Below are 20,024 nucleotides of genomic sequence, written 5' to 3' on the forward strand. Positions count from 1 at the left end.
AAATTATTTAATTTATTTACTTATTTATTTACACATTTATTTATTTACTAATTATTATTACTTAAGAACTTATTATCATGAATATATATTAATATTATAAAGTATTAATATGTATAAGGGGTTACTAGGGGTATATAGAGTACTTATGGAAATTAAGGAGGATATAGATACTAGAGGAGTTACTGGGGGTACTAGAGTACTTGAGGTACTAGGGTTACTAACGAACGGAGCGTTTACTGGGAATATGGATACTAACAAATACAGTTACATAGGATAGAATGCACAAGGGGGGAAATATAAAAGGTATGAGGGCGAATTAGGATTTCACATTATTGAGGATTACAAGGGAAGTCGAGTAAGTTTTACTTTGTGAATATGTATATAATTTTTAATTCTTGAGTACTTATTATTGATAAAATTTAGAAACATTTTATAAGTTTTATATTAAATCCTTCAATGAAAAAGTAGTTAGATTAAATTCTTCAAGATTGATCAAATAAAAATAGAAATTAGCTTAATGGTAGAGCATTCGTTTTACACACGAATAATTTGAGTTCGATTCTCAAATTTCTAAATAATAATTAACAATAATTTAAATTTGGGTAAAAATTAATAAATATTAACGTATATAATAATTATATACTTTATAAAATTACTCAATGTTATTAATAAATTTATTTCTTATCATTAATAATGATGTACCTACTCCATATAATATATATTTTCAAGATTCACTACTACCTCATCAAGAAGGTATTTTAGAATTACATGATAATATTATATTCTATATGTTACTTGTTTTAGGTTTAGTTTCTTGAATAATAATTATTATTATTAAAGATTATAAAAATAATCCTATTCTTTATAAATATATTAAACATGGTCAAATAATTGAAATTATTTGAACTATTTTACCAGCTATTATTTTATTAATAATTGCATTTCCATCATTTATTTTATTATATTTATGTGATGAAGTTATTTCACCAGCTATAACTATTAAAGTTATTGGTTTACAATGATATTGAAAATATGAATACTCAGATTTTATTAATGATAATGGTGAAACTATTGAATATGAATCTTATATAATTCCTGAAGAATTATTAGAAGAAGGTCAATTAAGAATGTTAGATACTGATACTAGTATTGTTATTCCTGTTGATACTCATGTAAGATTTATTGTTACAGCTCTAGATGTTATTCATGATTTTGCTGTACCATCATTAGGTATTAAAATTGATCTAACACCAGGTAGATTAAGTCAAGTATCAACATTAATTCAAAGAGAAGGTATTTTTTATGGTCAATGTAGTGAATTATGTGGTGCTCAACATAGTGCTATGCCTATTAAAATTGAACTAGTTAAATTACCACTATTCTTACTTTGATTAAATGAACAATAATTAATATTCTTTTTTTAATATATTTTATATAATAATTAATAATTAATAATTAATTAGAGAGTTAGGGTTCACCCCCCTAATGCTTATCAGCATTATGAGGTACCACTCTAATTAATTAATGTATTCCCTCTAAATAAAAGAATATTAATTACTATAAAAGATATAAAGATATAATATAATATCAAATAATATAATAATTATTTAATAATAAATAATATATAAGCAATATTAATCTATAAAAATCATATAATTATATAATATAATTTAAATAAAATAAATAAATAAATAAATGATAATAATAATTATAAATAATTAATTAATAAATTATAGTGAAATAATTAATAAGAAATATGTTTATTAAGATAATATACAGATTGAACCGAGTGGTTTAGGGGCTGTTTTTGGGAAGCAGAATATGTTAGTTCGATTCTAACCAATCTGAAAATATAAATAATTAAATTAAAATTAAATAATGATTAATCAAAATATTAATATAAAATTATTAATAAATAACTTTATTATTTTAATTAATAAAATAATAAATAAAACTATGTATTTACAGAGATGATTATTTTCTACAAATGCTAAAGATATTGCTATTTTATATTTTATTTTTAGTACATTTTGTGGATTAGCAGGTACAGCTATATCATTTATTATTAGAATAGAATTATCAGCACCTGGTCAACAATATTTACAAGGTCAAAATCAATTATTTAATGTATTAGTTACTGGACATCTTATTTTAATAGTATTCTTTTTAGTAATACCTATATTAATTGGTGGTTTTGGTAATTATTATTTACCATTAATAATTGGTGCTTCTGATATATCATTTGCTAGATTAAATAATATTTCATTTTGACTATTACCACCACTATTAATTTGTTTATTAACATCTACTATAGTTGAATCTGGTCTAGGTACTGGTTGAACTGTTTATCCTCCTTTATCTTCTATTCAATCACATTCTGGTGCTTCTGTTGATTTAGCTATTTTCTCTTTACATTTAACTACTATTTCTTCATTATTAGGACTTATTAATTTTATTGTTACAGCTTTAAATATAAGAACTAATGGTATAACTTTACATAAAATACCTTTATTTCTATGATCAATTTTAATTACTGCTGTTATATTATTAATATCATTACCAGTATTATCAGCTGGTGTTACTATATTATTAATAGATAGAAATTTTAATACATCATTCTTTGAAGTACAAGGTGGTGGTGATCCTATTTTATATCAACATTTATTTTGATTCTTTGGTCATCCTGAAGTATATATTATAATTGTACCACTATTTGGTATAATATCACATATTGTATCAACTTATTCTAAAAAACCTGTATTTGGTGAAATTTCTATAATTTATCTAATAGGTTCTATTAGTTTATTAGGTTTCTTAGTTTGATCTCATCATATGTATGTAGTAGGTTTAGATCTTGATACTAGAGCTTATTTTACTTCAGCTACTATAATTATTCTTATTCCTACTAGTATTAAAGTATTTAGTTGATTACTAACTATTTATGGTGGTTCATTAAGATTACTAACACCAATATTATATCTATTATCATTTTTATTTTTATTTACTGTAGGTGGTTTAACTGGTGTAGTATTAGCTAATCTATCATTAGATGTAGCATTCCATGATACTTATTATGTAGTACTACATTTCCATTATGTATTAAGTTTAGGTGCTGTATTCTCTATGTTTGCTGGTTATTATTATTGAAGTCCTCTTGTTTTAGGTTTAAATTATAATGAAAAATTATCACAAATTCAATTCTGATTAATTTTCTTAGGTCTTAATATTATTTTCTTCCCTATGCATTTCTTAGGTATTAATGGTATACCAAGAAGAATTCCTGATTATCCTGATCTATTCCTAGGTTGAAATTTAGTATCTTCATTTGGTTCTATAATAACTATTATATCATTAATGTTATTCCTTTATATTATTTATGATCAATTAATAAATGGTTTAACTAATAAAGTTAATAATAAATCTATTAATTATATAAAACTACCTGATTTTATTGAATCAAATAATATTTTCTTAATGAATACTACTAAATCATCATCTATTGAGTTTATATTAAATTCACCACCTCTTATTCATTCATTTAATACTCCTCTAATTCAATCTTAAAATATTCTTAATTATTAAATTATATAATAAAAGTTAGTGGATATAGTTTAATTGGTAAAACATATGTTTTAGGGACATATATCTTCAGTTCAAAACTGAATATCTACATATTATATCATTAATATAATAACTCTTTAATTAGAGTGGTACCACAAGAATGCTGAAAGCATTAGGGGTGTGTACCTTAGCTCTCTAATTAAAGTTATAAAATTATCTTAACTAATAAAAATAATTAATTAAATAAATAAATAATTAATTAAATTTAAAATGTTTAAAAAAAGAAATAAATAATATGTTATATTTAAATAGATCAAAATTTCAACAATTTCCATTTCATTTAGTACTACCATCACCATGACCAATTGTTACATCATTTAGTTTATTAGGTTTACTATTAACTTTAGCTTTTACTATACATGGTATTATTGGTAATATTTATCCTTTATTATTATCTTTATTAGTAGTTTTATTACTAATAACTTTATGATTTAGAGATATTGTAGCTGAACTTACTTATTTAGGTGATCATACTTTAGCTGTAAGAAAAGGTATTAACTTAGGTTTCCTATTATTTGTTGTATCTGAAGTATTAATTTTTGCTTCTTTATTTTGAGCTTACTTCCATTCAGCTATAAGTCCTGATATTCTATTAGGTAATGTTTGACCACCAGTAGGTATTGAAGCAGTTCAACCAACAGAATTACCATTATTAAATACTATTATTTTATTAGCATCAGGTCTAACTATTACATATAGTCATCATGGTTTAATTGAAGGTAATAGAAAACATGCTTTATCAGGTTTACTTATTACTTTCTGATTAATTGTTACATTTGTATTATGTCAATATATTGAATATAGTAATACATCATTTACAATTACAGATGGTATTTATGGTTCAGTATTTTTTGCTGGTACTGGTTTACATTTCTTACATATGGTTATGTTACTAATTATGTTAGGTATTAATTATTGAAGAATAAGAAATTATCATTTAACATCAACACATCATGTAGGATATGAGACTACTACTATTTATTTACATGTTTTAGATATTATTTGATTAGCATTATATATTTGTTTTTATTGATGAGGTGTATAGTGTTATACATTATCATTTAGGTGTGTAGGGTTCACCCCCCTATTGCTAGTCAGCAATATGTTGGTACCCTCCTAAACGATAATTCAATTTAAATATTAAAATATTAATTAATAAATAATAAATAATAAATAAAATATATAAAAGATTAATATTCATTATTATAAAAATATATAATAAAAATATATATAAAAGATTAAAAGAAAGCCTTTATAGCTTAGTGGTAAAGCGATAAGCTGAAGATTTATTAACATGTAGTTCGATTCTCATTAAAGGCATAGCTATTTTGGTGGAATTGGTAGACACGACACTCTTAAGATGTGTTCTTTAACAAAAGATGAAGGTTCAAATCCTTTAAATAGCATTTAATTTTATTAATGAGCTGTTGACTAATAGGTAAGTCACCAAGATTTGAGTTTGGTATATGTTTGTTCAAATCAAACCAGTTCAAATAGAGGGAATATTGTTTAATGGTTAAAACAGTTGTCTTTTAAGCATCTCATGTCGGTTCAATTCCGGCTATTCCTAAACTCTCTTAGCTTAATGGTTAAAGCCTAATACTTCTAATATTATGATTCTATGTTCAAATCATAGAGAGAGTAATATAATAATATAATAGATATAAGTTAATTGGTAAACTAGATGTCTTCCACACATTATTTGTGAGTTCGAGTCTCACTATCTATATTTAAATAATTAAATAAATAATAAGGATTTGTAGCTTAATAGTAAAGCACTATCTTGTCACGATAGTAGATGTCAGTGCGATTCTGATCAAATTCGTTAATGAAAAGTTAGCTATTGGTAAAGCGAGTTACTTGCTATGTAATGAATTATTAATTCTTATGAGTTCGATTCTCATACTTTTCGTTTAAGGTAAATATATTTCAATGGTAGAAAAGATGCTTGTGGTGCATTCAATATGAGTTCAATTCTCATTATTTACCCTTTATATAAAATAAATATTATTAATCTATTTAATAAATAAATATTATTATCATTTTATTAAATAAACTAAATATCATTTAGAGTGGTACCACAAGAATGCGTAAGCATTAGGGGTGTGTACCCTAACTCTCTAAATGATAGTTAAACTTATATAGCTTAATGGCTAAAGCATTTGTCTCATAAACAAATAATATAGGTTCGATTCCTTTTATAAGTATTTTTAACTACATTCTTTATAATATTTTATTAATTAATTAAATAATGATAAAATATTAATTAAATAATTAATTTAATTAAATAAATAAATAAATAAAATGAAATATAATTTATTAAATAATATAAAAATTAATAATAAGAAATTAAAGTTAAAATTAATTTTAATAATAATTCTTATAAAAAGATTAAATAATATAAATCAACATAATATTTATAAAAATAGATATTATAATAAAAATAATAATTTACAATATTTAAATAAATTAAATCTTTATAATAATAAAATATATTATTTTAATAAACAATTAATAAATAATATATTAATTATTGATAATCTATTTAATAATTTATTAAAGAAAATAATAATATCTAATAATATTTTAATAACTAATTTAAAATTTGAACATAGACTAAATAGTATTCATATTAAATATTATTTTTATAATTATATAAATATTAATAATGATGAATTAAGTAAATTATATAATAATTATATAATAAGTATTAATAATCAAATAATTAATTTATTAAATAATGATAATAATAGTTTAAATAATTTAATACTTAAATATTATAATAAAAAAGTTTATATTAATCTTTATAAATTAAATTATATATATTTAGATCTAGAATTATTAAGTCAACTATTAACTAATATCTATAATAATAATGGTTTATCATTAAAATCATTAAAGATAATTATTAATAAATTACCATTTAATAATGATATATTATTATCAAAAAATTATGTTAATAAAATAAATAAATATAATTTACTAATTAATAATAATTTAAATAATAATAAAAAAGATTTAATTAATTTATATACTTTAGATAATAAATTATTAGATTTAAGTATTCTTAATAATATATTATTAGGTAAATATTTAGTAGGTAGTAATATCCAATTAAAGGGTAGACTATTAAATAGAAATATTACTAGACTAATAAAAATAAATATTATGAAAGGTACATTTAATAATTATATATATCAATGAAGTAAATTAAATAATTTATATAAATTAAATTATATATCACTTAATATTAATAAACTTAATAATCTATTTATTAATAAAAATGGTATATTTAATATTAAAATTAAATTAAATACTATTTAATAAATATTCTATAAGTAATTTCTTATTTATTTTATAACATTTTAAAATGTTTTATGTTAAATAGATAATAATCAATTAAATAATAAAAATTAAGATGCCACAAATAATTCCATTTTTCTTTATGAATCAATTAACTTATGGTTTTCTATTTATTTTACTAATTTTATTCTTACTATCTTATGTATTTTTACCTATGATTTTAAGATTATATATCTCTAGATTATATATTTCTAAATTATAAATAGTTAATTAAAATTTTAAATTAAGATCTATTAATGATCATTATATTATAAAATATAATAAAGAATATATTTAAATAATAATAATAATATGAAATATTATATTAATTCTCCATTGGAGCAATTTGAGATTAGAGATTTATTAGGTTTAACATCACCAATAATAGATTTTAGTTTTATTAATATTACTAATTTTGGTTTATATCTTATAATTCTTTTATTAGTAATTTTACTAATGAATTTAATAACTAATAATTATAATAAATTAGTAGGTTCTAATTGATATTTAAGTCAAGAAATAATTTATGATACTATTATAAATATAGTTAAGACACAGATTGGTGGTAAAGTATGAGGTTATTATTTTCCATTAGTTTATACATTTTTTATTCTTATTTTTACTATAAATTTAATTAGTATAATTCCTTATTCATTTGCTATAACTTCACATGTAGTATTTGTAGTATCAATAAGTATAATTATTTGATTAGGTCTAACTATTATTGGTTTTTATACTCATGGTTTAAAATTCTTTGGTTTATTTTTACCACTAGGTACACCATTAATTTTAGTACCATTATTAGTATCAATTGAATTATTATCATATTTTGCTAGACTTATTTCATTAGGTTTAAGATTATCAGCTAATATTATAGCTGGTCATTTATTAATTGTTATTTTAGGTGGTTTATTATTTAATTTAATAGCTATAAATATTTTAACATTTTTATTAGGTTTCTTACCAATGATTGCTATTTTAGGTATTGTATGTTTAGAATTTGCTATTCTTATTATTCAAGCTTATGTATGATGTATTTTAATATCATCATATTTAAAAGATCTAATTTATTTACATTAATTAATAATTAATAATATTTAATAATATTCAATAATTTATATATTTTATTATATTTAATAATTATATAAATACTTTAATTACATAAATACTTTAATTAGAGAGTTAGGGTTCACCCCCCTAATGCTTATCAGCATTATGAGGTACCACTCTAATTAAAGGTAAATATATATATTTAATAATAAAAGGATATAGTTTAATTGGTAAAACTATTGACTTCAAATCAATCATTAAGAGTTCAAATCTTTTTATCCTTGTTATATTTTAATAATATAAATTAATAAATAATAAATATGATAAATCATAATATTAAAGATATTGATTAATATTTTTAATTAATTAAATAATATGCAATTAGTATTAGCAGCTAAATATATTGGTGCAGGTATTTCAACAATTGGTTTATTAGGAGCAGGTATTGGTATTGCTATTGTATTTGCAGCTTTAATTCAAGGTGTATCAAGAAATCCATCAATGAAAGATACTTTATTCCAATTTGCTATTTTAGGTTTCGCTATTAGTGAAGCTACAGGTTTATTCTGTTTAATGATTTCTTTCTTATTATTATATGGTGTTTAATTTTATTAAATTATATAATAATTAATATTCAAAATAAGTTATATTAGCTTAATTGGTAGAGCATTCGTTTTGTAATCGAAAGGTTAGGAGTTCAAATCTCTTATGTAACAATTTAATTAAATAAATAAAGATCTTATCGTCTAATGGTTACGACATCATCTCTTCATGTTGAAAATATCGGTTCAATTCCGATTAAGATTATTAATATATTTTAATAATTATTATAATTAACAATATTAATTAGAGGGGTACCAACATATTGCTAACTAGCAATAGGGGTGTGTACCTTATCTCTCTAATTAATAATTTATAAATTAAATAATTAAATAAATTAAATAATTAAATAATTAAATCTTAATGGTTTATTAGGTTCAATTCCTATAAAGATTATATAAATATTAATAAATAATAAATAATAAATTAATATATTAATTAAATAATATAATTTATTATAAAGAATTATATTATAATCTAATATTTATTAAATAATAATTTAATAATATTTTAATAATAAAATATATGGCATATAGAAAATCAAATTTATATTTAAATTTAGTTAATAGTTATGTTATTGATTCACCTCAACCATCATCAATTAATTATTGATGAAATTTAGGTTCTTTATTAGGTTTATGTTTAGTTATTCAAATTCTTACTGGTATTTTTTTAGCTATGCATTATTCATCTAATATTGAATTAGCTTTCTCATCAGTAGAACATATTATGAGAGATGTACAACTAGGTTGATTAATTAGATATATGCATCTTAATGGTGCTTCATTCTTCTTTATTTGTATGTATATTCATATTGGTAAAGGTTTATATTATGGTTCTTATAAATCACCTAGAGTTATTGTATGAACAGTTGGTGTTATTATCTTTATTTTAACTATAGCAGCAGCTTTCTTAGGTTATTGTTTAGTATATGGACAAATGTCACATTGAGGTGCTACTGTTATTACTAATTTATTTAGTGCTATTCCATTTATTGGAAATGATATTGTACTATGATTATGAGGATCATTTAGTGTTAGTAATCCTACTATTATAAGATTCTTTCTATTTCATTATTTAGTACCATTTATTATTGCAGCAATAGTAATTATGCATTTAATGCTATTACATGTACATGGTTCATCAAATCCATTAGGTATTACAGGTAATTTAGATAGATTACCAATGCATGGTTATTTTATTTTTAAAGATTTAGTAACAGTATTTGTATTTATAATTTTCTTTTCATTATTTGTATTCTTTTCACCTAATACTTTAGGACATCCTGATAATTATATTCCAGGTAATCCTTTAGTAACACCAGCATCTATTGTACCTGAATGATATTTATTACCATTCTATCTTATTTTAAGATCTATTCCTGATAAATTAGGTGGTGTTATTACTATATTTGGTCTTATTTTAGTTTTATTAATATTACCTATTACTGATAGATCTATTATTAGAGGTAATACATTTAAACTATTATCTAAATTCTTCTTCTTCTTATTTATTCTTAACTTTATCTTATTAGGTAAATTAGGTGAATGTCATGTTGAAGTACCATTTATTTTAATAGGTCAAATTTGTACATTTATTTATTTTGCTTATTTCTTAATCTTAGTACCTATTATTTCTATAATTGAAAATATTTTATTTTATTTACTAAATAAAAAATAATAATTAAATAAATAATAATAATATTCATTAAATACTTTAATATTAATATTTATATATTATACTTCTTTATCATTTAGGAGGGTACCTCATATTGCTGACTAGCAATAGGGGGGTGAACCCTACGCACCTAAATGATAAGAGTTTATCATTAAATTATATACTATATATTATAAGTAAATTATCAAACCATATATAAGGTATATATATTAAGAAAGTTTGACTGAGTGGTTTAAAGTGTAATATTTGAGCTATTATAAATCTTTATGATTTCATAGGTTCGAATCCTATAACTTTCGTATTAAATAATTATTTAAAATAATTAAAAATAGTTAATAATAATGAGAACATGATGTTGGTTCAGATTAAGCGCTAACTAAGGACATTACACATGCGAATCAAACGTTAATATTATTAATTAATAGTATTAATAAGTGGTGTACTCGTGAGTAAAAATTAAGAATAATGAACTTAAAATTTAACTAAATATTAAATAATAAATAAAGAATAATGTAATAATTATTTGTTTTAAGTCAAGCTTATAATGATTTAGGTATTAGTTAATTAAAAAATAATAACTAGCCAAAAATTCATAATTGTTAATTAAAGTTAGAACAATCACGTTGATTTAGAAATTATAATCAATATCTATATGATACAGCAGTGGGGAATATTGGACAATGATCGAAAGATTGATCCAGTTACTTAGTAGAATGATAAAATTAATAAATATTATTTATTAATATTTGGTTAACAATAAAATTCAATAATTTATTTAAATAATGATTAAATAATCTCAATATAAAATTATTAATATAATGAGATATATATTTTTAAAAAGAATATATAATTAAATAATCCCAACCAAAATTTGTGCCAGCAGCTGCGGTAAGACAAAGGGGGTTAGCGTTAATCGTAATGGCTTAAAGGGTTCGTAGAATGATTATTTAAAATAATAATTAGAATTAATAAAAATAATTTAAGAATTATTCAAGTAAAGATGAAATAATAATTATATGAATAAGACTTATAAAGTGAAAATTTAAATTATATATTAATTGACATTGAGGAACGAAGGCTAAAGTAGCAAATCGGATTCGATACCCGAGTAGTTTTAGCAGTAAACAATGAATACCTATTTATTTTTTATTAATTAAAGAATAAATTAAATGAAAATTAAAGTATTCCGCCTGATGACTACGTTAGCAATAATAAAAATCAAAACAATAGACGGTTACAGACTTAAGCAGTGGAACATGTTATTTAATTCGATAATCCTCGATAAATCTTACCATTTTTTGAATATTTAATTATAATAATTTATAATTAATTACAGGCGTTACATAGTTGTCTTCAGTTCGTGCTGCAAAGTTTTAGAATTTATCATAAACGAACATAACTCTAAATATTTTTTATTAATAAAATATTAATTAATTATTTAATGAATAATTAAGAAAAGAATTAAGACAAATCATTATGATCCTTATAAAATGGGCAATAGACGTGTTATAATATAATATACAAAATTATAAATAAATATTTAATAAAATATAAAATTAATAATTAAAGTATTATAATAATTAATAAAATTATTTATTAATAAGTATGGATTTTTAACTGAAATTTGTTAAAATGAAATAAGAATTGCTAGTAATCTATTAATAAGAAAGTAATGGTGAATACTCTAACTGTTTCGCACTAATCACTCATCACGCGTTGAAACATATAATTAAATAAAGAATATTAATTAATTTATTAATTATTAATTATTATTAATATTATTTAATAAATATAATAAATATTTTAATTTAAATTATGAATTAATGCGAAGTTGAAATACAGTTACTGTAGGGGAACCTGCAGTGGGCTTATAAATATCTTTAATATTCCATTTTTATAAAATAAATATATTTTTTAATATATTTTATAATAACTATAATTAAATAGTTAAAATTTAAATTATAATTTAATAATTTAATAACTTATTAATTAGAGAGTTAGGGTACATCCCCCCTAATGCTATGCATTATGGTTGGTACCACTCTAATTAATAAACTATAATAAATAAATACTAATATTTTATATCAATTAAATTATAATTATTTTTTATTAATATTTTAATATTATTTAATGAAATATATAAATAAAGTATTATAAATTTAATAATAAATAAGAAATGAAGAGAATCGAACTCTTAATAATTAAATTTGCAATTTAATAGTTTAACCATTAAACAACATTTCCTTATTAATATTATTTAATCAATTAATTAATATCTTATTATTAATTAGAAGGATAGGGTACACACCCCTAATGCTTACGCATTCTTGTGGTACCCATCTAATTAATAATGTATTATCATATCATATTATTTTGATAAAAGATTAAATAATATTAATTTATTACCTAAAATATAATAATATATTATCTTAATATTTATATTGATTTATTTATAATATTTATATATCTTGATTATATACATTAATATTATATCTTAATATCTTAATATAATTGAAATAAGATTAATAGGATTTGAACCTATATTGGTACCTTATCAAAGTACTATTCTAACCTTTTGAATTATAATCTCTTTATATATATTTATAAAATATGGAATTAATGAGAATTGAACTCATATTAAATGCATGCAAAGCAATCATTTTACCAATTAAATTATAATCCCTTTATTTAATTATTTAGTTCTTAATAGGAATCGAACCTATATAGTTTCATTAACAGTGAAATGCTTTAACCATTAAGCTATAAAAACTTTTAATATTATTAATGAAGAGAATAGGAATTGAACCTATGAAGAACTATGTCATTGAGTTTACAGCTCAACTTCAATTACCAACATTGAAAATCTCTCCTTATATTTATTATATTCATAATATATATCTATCTAAAATATTTACTTATACTATATCTTTTAGTATACTATATATTTTAATATAAATATTTATGATAATAACTAATAGTTTAATTAATGGGGTACCACCACTAATAGGGGGGTGTGTACCCTACACCATTAATTAACTATTTTAATTAATAATTATTTATTATTTTTTTTAATTATTTTTAATATTTATATTTAAAAGGGTAAAATCTTTGTATAAGTAAGTTCTAAAATTAGAACTAAAGTTTAAATAAATTTGAAATATTTATTATAAAGATTTAAAGGGACAATTATGGATAATAATAACTATTAATAATAAGGTTACTAATAAATATATTTTATAATAATATTTTAAAACCTAAGGTAAACCATTATTATATATTTTAAAAATATATAAATTATATTAAACTAAGTGAACTAAAACATTTAATTAACTTAAGGAATATAAATCAACAGAGATATTGAGAGTATAGGTGATAGAAATCGATATAGTCAATAAGTATTATGTTATTAATTAATGTAAGAATATAGGATAACAAATTCTAAGACTAAATATTATTAATAAGTTTAAAGAAGTACCGTAAGGGAAAATTATTTAAATAGTTGTTCTATAAGCAATTATATATATTATATTAAATAATATAAATAATGTACCTTTTGTATAATGGGTCAGCAAGTAATTAATATTAGCATAATATTAAAATAAAAAATGATATTAAAAATAATATAAATATTTAACAATGTTAAAATTAATTAAAATAAATTAAATTTAGTTAATATTAATTAACCCGAAAGCAGATGATCTTACTATTATCAAATGATTAAAATATATATTTATTATATTTAAAATATAATAAAATATAAAAACGATTGAACAGGTTAATGTAGCAATATTATCTGATGAATAATGGTAAGTAGAGAAAGTCAAATCTGATTTGCAAATAGCTGGTTTTCTACGAAACATATGTTAGTATGATTATTTAAATATTAGATATATATGGTATAGTTATTAATATTATTTAGGGAATAATTATTTATTTTATTAAAAATATTAAATCTCAGAATATATTATTAATCTAAAATTAAATATTTCAGATTATTAGCGATAAGGTTAATAATCAAAAGGGAAACAGCCCAGACTAATAGATAAAGTTCCTAATTCTTAATTAAGTGAAATTAATATTTAATAAATATATAACAATTAGTTGATGGTTTTGATAATAATCATTCTTTAATGAACATGTAACAATGCACTAATTATTTTTTATAAAAAATATTTATTTAAATCATTATTTTTAATTAAATAATGTAAATAAAAAATACACGGATCTAAATTAATAACTGAATCTTTAGATTATTATTATTAATTAATAAAATAATAATAATGGTAGTAGAACATTTAATGATATAAAATATAATTATTATTCAATTATATTATTTAAAAAGAATTAAATAGAGAATGCTGACATGAGTAACGAAAATAAGGTATAATCCTTATCACCTAAAGCATAAGGTTTAACAATAAAAGCGGTTCTTAAGTAATATATTAAAAAATATAATATGATAGAAATAATCTAATATATAAATTAACTTAAATAATGTCTTTATAAATTTATTAAGTTCAAGAAATATTTATGTATAAAATACCGTAATGTAGACCGACTCAGGTATGTTAGTAGAGTATATGAAGGTGAATTAGATAATTAAAGGAAAGGAACTCGGCAAAAATAGCTCTGACGTTAGTCAATAAAGAGATATTAATTAAAATAATAATTAATAATAAGAACAAAGTTGTACAACTGTTTACTAAAAACACAACACTTTGCAGAAACGTAAGTTAAAGTATAAAGTGTGAACTCTGCTCCATGATAAAATATAAAAATTAATATTTTAATAAAGATAATAATAATAAATTTTATTAAATAGCAGCCTTATTATGAGGGTTATAATGTAGCGAAATTCATTGTCCACTAATTATGGTCCTGCATGAATGACGTAATGATACAACAACTGTCTCTCCTTTAATCTAAGTGAAATTGAAATCTTAGTGAAGATGCTAAGTATTTGTAGAAAGACGAAAAGACCCTTTGCAGCTTTACTGTAATTAGATAGATCGATTAATTAATATTATTATTTAGTTATATAAAGTAATAGATTATATATTAATGAAATACTTTTTTTTAATATTTAATTATATCTTATCCTTTTTAAATATTTAATAGATAATTCTTAAATATATTTTATTTTTATAAAAAAATAAATTAAGGAAACAATCTCTAATTGGTAGTTTTGATGGGGCGTCATTTTCATAAAAAGTATCTGAATAAGTCCATTAAATAAATATTAATTAATTTAAATAAAGAAATATATATATTAAATATATATGATATTAAAAATTATTAAATAAATTAATTAATAATAATTAATAATTTTAATAATAAAATAGATAAAATAATGTACAGTTTTATATGTTAATAAAACATAATATAGGATAATATATTAAATAAATATAATGGTATAACTGTGCTATAATTGTAATACCTACAAGTAGAACAATAACGTAAGTTTGGCATAATGAACAAAATATACATATTGTAATGGTATTTGATAACGAATAAAAGTTACGCTAGGGATTAATTAATAGTCCCATTAAATTGTGAAATTTAATTATCAATATTTAAATATATTGAGTAAATTGGGTTAATTGCAAAGAACTCCTAATATTATTTTATAATAATAAAGGACAATCTGCAGCGAAGCTTATAACAATCCTTTTTATAAAGTTATAAGAACGTTCAACGACTAGATATATGAGTAGGATTAACAATAATTATATCCACGAAAGCCCAATATGTATTAATTAATAAATAATACATAATGAAATAGTCTGAACAATAATGAGAATTATTGAAATAATAATTAAATGTTATTATGATAACAAAATTGAACAGGGTAATATAACGATAGAGTAGCTATTGTAAGTTATGTTTGCCACCTCGATGTCGACTCAACCTATCCTCTTGGTTGTAACAGCTAAGTAGGGTTTGACTGTTCGTCAATTAAAAGGTTACGTGAGTTGGGTTAAATACGACGTGAGTCAGTATGGTTTCTATCTTCTACAAATAATATTATTAATTAAAGTCTAACTCTTAGTACGCAAGGATCAGAGTTATTAAACCTATGATGTAACTATTGATTATATTAATTAAATATTAAAATAAATATATTTAATCATTATTAATTTATAATAAATAATATAAACATAGTAGTTAAGTTAAGTTTAAAAATAATAAATATTGAAAGCATATAAAATATGAAGTAGTCTTTAATAAATAATTATATTGATAATTTTATACTAAAATTTATTAAATAGGTTATATATATAATATAAATTATTAATATTAATTATTAATATTTTATAATAATGTATAATACTAATTTATCAATAATCTTTATAATATCAAATTTATTTAAACTTTAAACGTATCATTTAGGTGTGTAGGGTTCACCCCCCAATACCTATCGGTATTTGTTGGTACCCTCCTAAACGATACTCTAAGTATTAATATAATTATATAACATAGTTATTAATATATAATATATATAATATATAAATAGTTAATAATTAATAATATCTAAATATTAAATTGAAATATCAAATATGATATGAAATATAAATATTAAGTATTAAATATGATATGAAATATTAAAATATATTAAATATACATTAATTTATTATTTGTATATTTAATTTTTAATTAATAAAGTTAAATTAAGAATTAATAATTTATTAATCTAATAATATAATAAATATATAAAATATTAACAATATTAATATTAGTATTTAATATAAATATTAAAATTTAATACTAAATAATATTAATTTGTTAATTATTAATAAAGTATATAAAGTATTAATTATTTAATAATATAATTTAATAAAGTCTCATTTAGAAGGTTAGGGTACATCCCCCCTAATGCTATGCATTATGGTTGGTACCCATCTAAATGCTCCTAGTTATTATATATATATACTTTATTATTATTAGTTATATATCCCCCCCTATACTTATATATATATATACTATATCAATAATTAATTTTAATAATTAGTAATAATAGTTATAATATATATAGTATTAATATAAATAGTTAATAATAAATAGTTATAATAGTATTAATATAAATAATATATAAATATTAGTTATTATTAAATATAATATTAAGTATTAATAATATTAGTAGTTAATAAATAATAATATATAGTAATTATAATAGTATTAATATATAGTTATAATAGTATTGATATAGATAGTAGTTATTATTAAATATGATATATTAAGTATTAATAATATTGGTTATTAATGATAATATTAAGTATTAATGATATAATATTAGTAGTTAATAAATAGTTATAGTATAGTAATAATATGGTATGTATTAATTATTATATGTAGTTATACATATAAGATTAATTAATATCATATTAGTAAGTAAGTATTAATAAGTATTAGTAATTATTATTAATATTGTAAATAATAATTTAATAAATAATATAATAAATAGTAATAATAAGTATTTAAAACATATCATTTAGAGAGTTAGGGTTCACCCCCCTAATGCTTATCAGCATTATGAGGTACCACTCTAAATGATATTAGTATATAGTATTAATATATAAATATAATTAGTATATAGTATTAATATAATAATATATATATATAATATATAGTATTAATATAAAGTATATATATTTAATATAATATTTAGTTATAATATATAATTAATAATGTATTATAAATAGTATTAATAGTAATAATATGTAATTAATAATATTAATATAGTATAGTAATAATAATGTTAATAAATATATAATAGTATCAATATATAGTTATAGTTAATAATAAATAATATTGAATTATAGTATTAGTATAGAATATATAGTATTAATATAAAATATTAGTAATAATTATATATATAAATAAATATATAATATATTAGTTAATTAATAGTATTTATTAATTTTAACTATCATTTAGAAGGATAAGGTACACACCCCTAATGCTTACGCATTCTTGTGGTACCCATCTAAATGATATTAGTTTTATATGTCAATATAAAATATTAATATCATATATATTAAGTATATAATATGTTAATAATAATTAATTATAAATTAGATAATTAAATATTAGAATTATAAATATTAAATAGAAATATTAAATAGTAATATAAAATATAGATTATAGATATAGAATATGAAAATATAAATATTAAAATATAAATATTAAATTATATATATAGTTAAATAATTAAGTATATAGTAATTATAATAATTATTTTAAATTATTTAAATAATAAATATAAAATTGATATGTAATGATTAGATTATTAAATGATATAAATGGTGGGGCGATCAATTAGTGATATATATTAATAACAGATAAATATATAAATATTATAAACTATTATATAAAATATAAATAATATTAGATATTATATAAAGTATAAATATTATAGTATATAGTATAGGTAATGCAAGATAGTGTAATTGGTAACATATAAGGCTCATGTCCTTTTGATATACGTTCAACTCGTATTTTTGCAATAATTAACTATTATTAAATAAGTTAATAATTAATAATATATAATAATATATAGTATATATGATATATAGATAATTAATATATAATAGTATATAGTATTAATATTACTTAATTCCCGACGTAATTAATTGATAATAATAATAAAGTGTACAATAATATATAATTATTATAACTATTAGATATATAATAACTATTAGATATATATAATATATAATAATATGTATATATAATTAATAAATATAAAAGGTATATAGGTAATATGAAATATTAAATATAAATATTAAATAAGTAATATTGATGTGTACTTAAATAATAAGTAACAATATTACGATTATATAAAGATAGTTAAGTTAATATACTAACATAATCATAATATAGAATACAATAATTAAATAGACAATATTAATCATATAATCATATTAATAAATTATCATACTAATATTTAAATAAATATAAATGTATATAAAGTTATTAATAGGTAGATTATAAATATAATAATTATGTATAGTAATATTTAAAATATTAATAAATCATATATAAAATATATAATTAAATATATATAAATTAATTATCAAATTACATTAAGTAATCATGATAATTAATAATATTGAATATATAATAATATAAATATAGTATAATATAATATAAAATATTGATAATTAGTTAATAAATAAGTTAATAATATATAATAATATGTTATTAATAGTTAATAATGATAATAATACTTAATTCCGGGTAGTTAATAACATTAAATAATAAATATTAAGATTACATTATCATATTACCATTAAGTAATAATGATAATTAATATTAAGTATATAAATATATATATAATATATATAATAATATAGTATATAATAATAATTCATTATTAATAATATAATATTCAATTATATAATTAAATAATAATAATATAGAATACATAATATATAGTTAATAGTATAGTATACTAATATTAATTGATTCCCAACGGGATGAATATTAATAATAATAAATATACTTAATGATATAGATTATTAATCAGGTAACCATATATTAAATATGAAATATATGATAATATTAGATAATTAGTATAGTATAAGATTATATATATTATAGTTATATATAGATAATATTAGTATTATATAGTATAGTATATATATGTAATAGTTAAATATGATAATAATACTTAATTCACTACGGGGTGAATAGTTAATTAAATAATTATAATTAATATCATTAATAACAATAGT

At 19.1% G+C, this 20,024-nt stretch overlaps 8 protein-coding genes and 25 non-coding genes across 33 annotated transcripts, besides 2 other annotated features; 28 read left to right on the forward strand and 5 right to left on the reverse strand. All coding sequences in view use genetic code 3, as the record gives it.

Annotated features, from left to right (window-relative positions):
• The first annotated feature begins 504 nt into the window (after nucleotides 1–504).
• On the forward strand, nucleotides 505–573 carry AGOS_ErgofMt01. The gene has a single exon. It is a non-coding gene; the product is annotated as a tRNA-Val (tRNA).
• Nucleotides 574–659: 86 nt separating this feature from the next.
• On the forward strand, nucleotides 660–1,406 carry AGOS_AMI001W (AMI001Wp). Its single transcript has one exon. It carries the CDS (start codon nucleotides 660–662, stop codon nucleotides 1,404–1,406), a length of 747 nt encoding a protein of 248 aa, NP_987078.1.
• A 370-nt stretch (nucleotides 1,407–1,776) lies between these two features.
• AGOS_ErgofMt02 lies at nucleotides 1,777–1,848 on the forward strand. The gene has a single exon. It is a non-coding gene; the product is annotated as a tRNA-Pro (tRNA).
• A 108-nt stretch (nucleotides 1,849–1,956) lies between these two features.
• Nucleotides 1,957–3,564, forward strand: AGOS_AMI002W (AMI002Wp). The gene has a single exon. The coding sequence runs from the start codon at nucleotides 1,957–1,959 to the stop codon at nucleotides 3,562–3,564; it is 1,608 nt and encodes a 535-aa protein (NP_987079.1).
• Nucleotides 3,565–3,600: 36 nt separating this feature from the next.
• AGOS_ErgofMt03 lies at nucleotides 3,601–3,672 on the forward strand. The gene has a single exon. It is a non-coding gene; the product is annotated as a tRNA-Thr (tRNA).
• A 184-nt stretch (nucleotides 3,673–3,856) lies between these two features.
• On the forward strand, nucleotides 3,857–4,666 carry AGOS_AMI003W (AMI003Wp). The gene has a single exon. It carries the CDS (start codon nucleotides 3,857–3,859, stop codon nucleotides 4,664–4,666), a length of 810 nt encoding a protein of 269 aa, NP_987080.1.
• A 203-nt stretch (nucleotides 4,667–4,869) lies between these two features.
• AGOS_ErgofMt04 lies at nucleotides 4,870–4,941 on the forward strand. The gene has a single exon. It is a non-coding gene; the product is annotated as a tRNA-Phe (tRNA).
• Nucleotides 4,942–4,943: 2 nt separating this feature from the next.
• Nucleotides 4,944–5,027, forward strand: AGOS_ErgofMt05. The gene has a single exon. It is a non-coding gene; the product is annotated as a tRNA-Leu (tRNA).
• A 14-nt stretch (nucleotides 5,028–5,041) lies between these two features.
• AGOS_ErgofMt06 lies at nucleotides 5,042–5,114 on the forward strand. Its single transcript has one exon. It is a non-coding gene; the product is annotated as a tRNA-Gln (tRNA).
• A 5-nt stretch (nucleotides 5,115–5,119) lies between these two features.
• On the forward strand, nucleotides 5,120–5,191 carry AGOS_ErgofMt07. Its single transcript has one exon. It is a non-coding gene; the product is annotated as a tRNA-Lys (tRNA).
• A 2-nt stretch (nucleotides 5,192–5,193) lies between these two features.
• Nucleotides 5,194–5,265, forward strand: AGOS_ErgofMt08. The gene has a single exon. It is a non-coding gene; the product is annotated as a tRNA-Arg (tRNA).
• Nucleotides 5,266–5,278: 13 nt separating this feature from the next.
• Nucleotides 5,279–5,350, forward strand: AGOS_ErgofMt09. Its single transcript has one exon. It is a non-coding gene; the product is annotated as a tRNA-Gly (tRNA).
• Nucleotides 5,351–5,374: 24 nt separating this feature from the next.
• AGOS_ErgofMt10 lies at nucleotides 5,375–5,446 on the forward strand. The gene has a single exon. It is a non-coding gene; the product is annotated as a tRNA-Asp (tRNA).
• A 5-nt stretch (nucleotides 5,447–5,451) lies between these two features.
• AGOS_ErgofMt11 lies at nucleotides 5,452–5,533 on the forward strand. Its single transcript has one exon. It is a non-coding gene; the product is annotated as a tRNA-Ser (tRNA).
• A 5-nt stretch (nucleotides 5,534–5,538) lies between these two features.
• On the forward strand, nucleotides 5,539–5,610 carry AGOS_ErgofMt12. Its single transcript has one exon. It is a non-coding gene; the product is annotated as a tRNA-His (tRNA).
• Nucleotides 5,611–5,757: 147 nt separating this feature from the next.
• AGOS_ErgofMt13 lies at nucleotides 5,758–5,828 on the forward strand. Its single transcript has one exon. It is a non-coding gene; the product is annotated as a tRNA-Met (tRNA).
• A 97-nt stretch (nucleotides 5,829–5,925) lies between these two features.
• On the forward strand, nucleotides 5,926–6,945 carry AGOS_AMI004W (AMI004Wp). The gene has a single exon. It carries the CDS (start codon nucleotides 5,926–5,928, stop codon nucleotides 6,943–6,945), a length of 1,020 nt encoding a protein of 339 aa, NP_987081.1.
• A 94-nt stretch (nucleotides 6,946–7,039) lies between these two features.
• Nucleotides 7,040–7,186, forward strand: AGOS_AMI005W (AMI005Wp). The gene has a single exon. It carries the CDS (start codon nucleotides 7,040–7,042, stop codon nucleotides 7,184–7,186), a length of 147 nt encoding a protein of 48 aa, NP_987082.1.
• A 65-nt stretch (nucleotides 7,187–7,251) lies between these two features.
• On the forward strand, nucleotides 7,252–8,043 carry AGOS_AMI006W (AMI006Wp). Its single transcript has one exon. The coding sequence runs from the start codon at nucleotides 7,252–7,254 to the stop codon at nucleotides 8,041–8,043; it is 792 nt and encodes a 263-aa protein (NP_987083.1).
• Nucleotides 8,044–8,225: 182 nt separating this feature from the next.
• On the forward strand, nucleotides 8,226–8,297 carry AGOS_ErgofMt14. The gene has a single exon. It is a non-coding gene; the product is annotated as a tRNA-Trp (tRNA).
• A 91-nt stretch (nucleotides 8,298–8,388) lies between these two features.
• Nucleotides 8,389–8,619, forward strand: AGOS_AMI007W (AMI007Wp). Its single transcript has one exon. The coding sequence runs from the start codon at nucleotides 8,389–8,391 to the stop codon at nucleotides 8,617–8,619; it is 231 nt and encodes a 76-aa protein (NP_987084.1).
• A 37-nt stretch (nucleotides 8,620–8,656) lies between these two features.
• Nucleotides 8,657–8,729, forward strand: AGOS_ErgofMt15. The gene has a single exon. It is a non-coding gene; the product is annotated as a tRNA-Thr (tRNA).
• A 19-nt stretch (nucleotides 8,730–8,748) lies between these two features.
• AGOS_ErgofMt16 lies at nucleotides 8,749–8,820 on the forward strand. Its single transcript has one exon. It is a non-coding gene; the product is annotated as a tRNA-Gln (tRNA).
• Nucleotides 8,821–9,138: 318 nt separating this feature from the next.
• On the forward strand, nucleotides 9,139–10,293 carry AGOS_AMI008W (AMI008Wp). The gene has a single exon. It carries the CDS (start codon nucleotides 9,139–9,141, stop codon nucleotides 10,291–10,293), a length of 1,155 nt encoding a protein of 384 aa, NP_987085.1.
• A 168-nt stretch (nucleotides 10,294–10,461) lies between these two features.
• Nucleotides 10,462–10,469: a sequence feature (potential site of initiation of transcription of 15S ribosomal RNA).
• Nucleotides 10,470–10,503: 34 nt separating this feature from the next.
• On the forward strand, nucleotides 10,504–10,589 carry AGOS_ErgofMt17. The gene has a single exon. It is a non-coding gene; the product is annotated as a tRNA-Ser (tRNA).
• Nucleotides 10,590–10,620: 31 nt separating this feature from the next.
• On the forward strand, nucleotides 10,621–12,190 carry AGOS_ErgofMr01. Its single transcript has one exon. It is a non-coding gene; the product is annotated as a 15S ribosomal RNA (ribosomal RNA).
• A 271-nt stretch (nucleotides 12,191–12,461) lies between these two features.
• AGOS_ErgofMt18 lies at nucleotides 12,462–12,534 on the reverse strand. Its single transcript has one exon. It is a non-coding gene; the product is annotated as a tRNA-Cys (tRNA).
• A 273-nt stretch (nucleotides 12,535–12,807) lies between these two features.
• On the reverse strand, nucleotides 12,808–12,880 carry AGOS_ErgofMt19. Its single transcript has one exon. It is a non-coding gene; the product is annotated as a tRNA-Ile (tRNA).
• A 21-nt stretch (nucleotides 12,881–12,901) lies between these two features.
• AGOS_ErgofMt20 lies at nucleotides 12,902–12,973 on the reverse strand. The gene has a single exon. It is a non-coding gene; the product is annotated as a tRNA-Ala (tRNA).
• Nucleotides 12,974–12,988: 15 nt separating this feature from the next.
• Nucleotides 12,989–13,060, reverse strand: AGOS_ErgofMt21. The gene has a single exon. It is a non-coding gene; the product is annotated as a tRNA-Asn (tRNA).
• Nucleotides 13,061–13,075: 15 nt separating this feature from the next.
• On the reverse strand, nucleotides 13,076–13,160 carry AGOS_ErgofMt22. The gene has a single exon. It is a non-coding gene; the product is annotated as a tRNA-Tyr (tRNA).
• A 241-nt stretch (nucleotides 13,161–13,401) lies between these two features.
• Nucleotides 13,402–13,409: a sequence feature (potential site of initiation of transcription of 21S ribosomal RNA).
• Nucleotides 13,410–13,421: 12 nt separating this feature from the next.
• AGOS_ErgofMr02 lies at nucleotides 13,422–15,101 on the forward strand. Its single transcript has one exon. It is a non-coding gene; the product is annotated as a 21S ribosomal RNA (ribosomal RNA).
• Nucleotides 15,102–18,722: 3,621 nt separating this feature from the next.
• On the forward strand, nucleotides 18,723–18,794 carry AGOS_ErgofMt23. The gene has a single exon. It is a non-coding gene; the product is annotated as a tRNA-Met (tRNA).
• The last annotated feature ends 1,230 nt before the right edge of the window (nucleotides 18,795–20,024 follow it).

This window comes from Ashbya gossypii, mitochondrion, assembly GCF_000091025.4.
Source record: "Ashbya gossypii ATCC 10895 mitochondrion, complete genome".
NCBI lineage: Eukaryota > Fungi > Ascomycota > Saccharomycetes > Saccharomycetales > Saccharomycetaceae > Eremothecium > Eremothecium gossypii.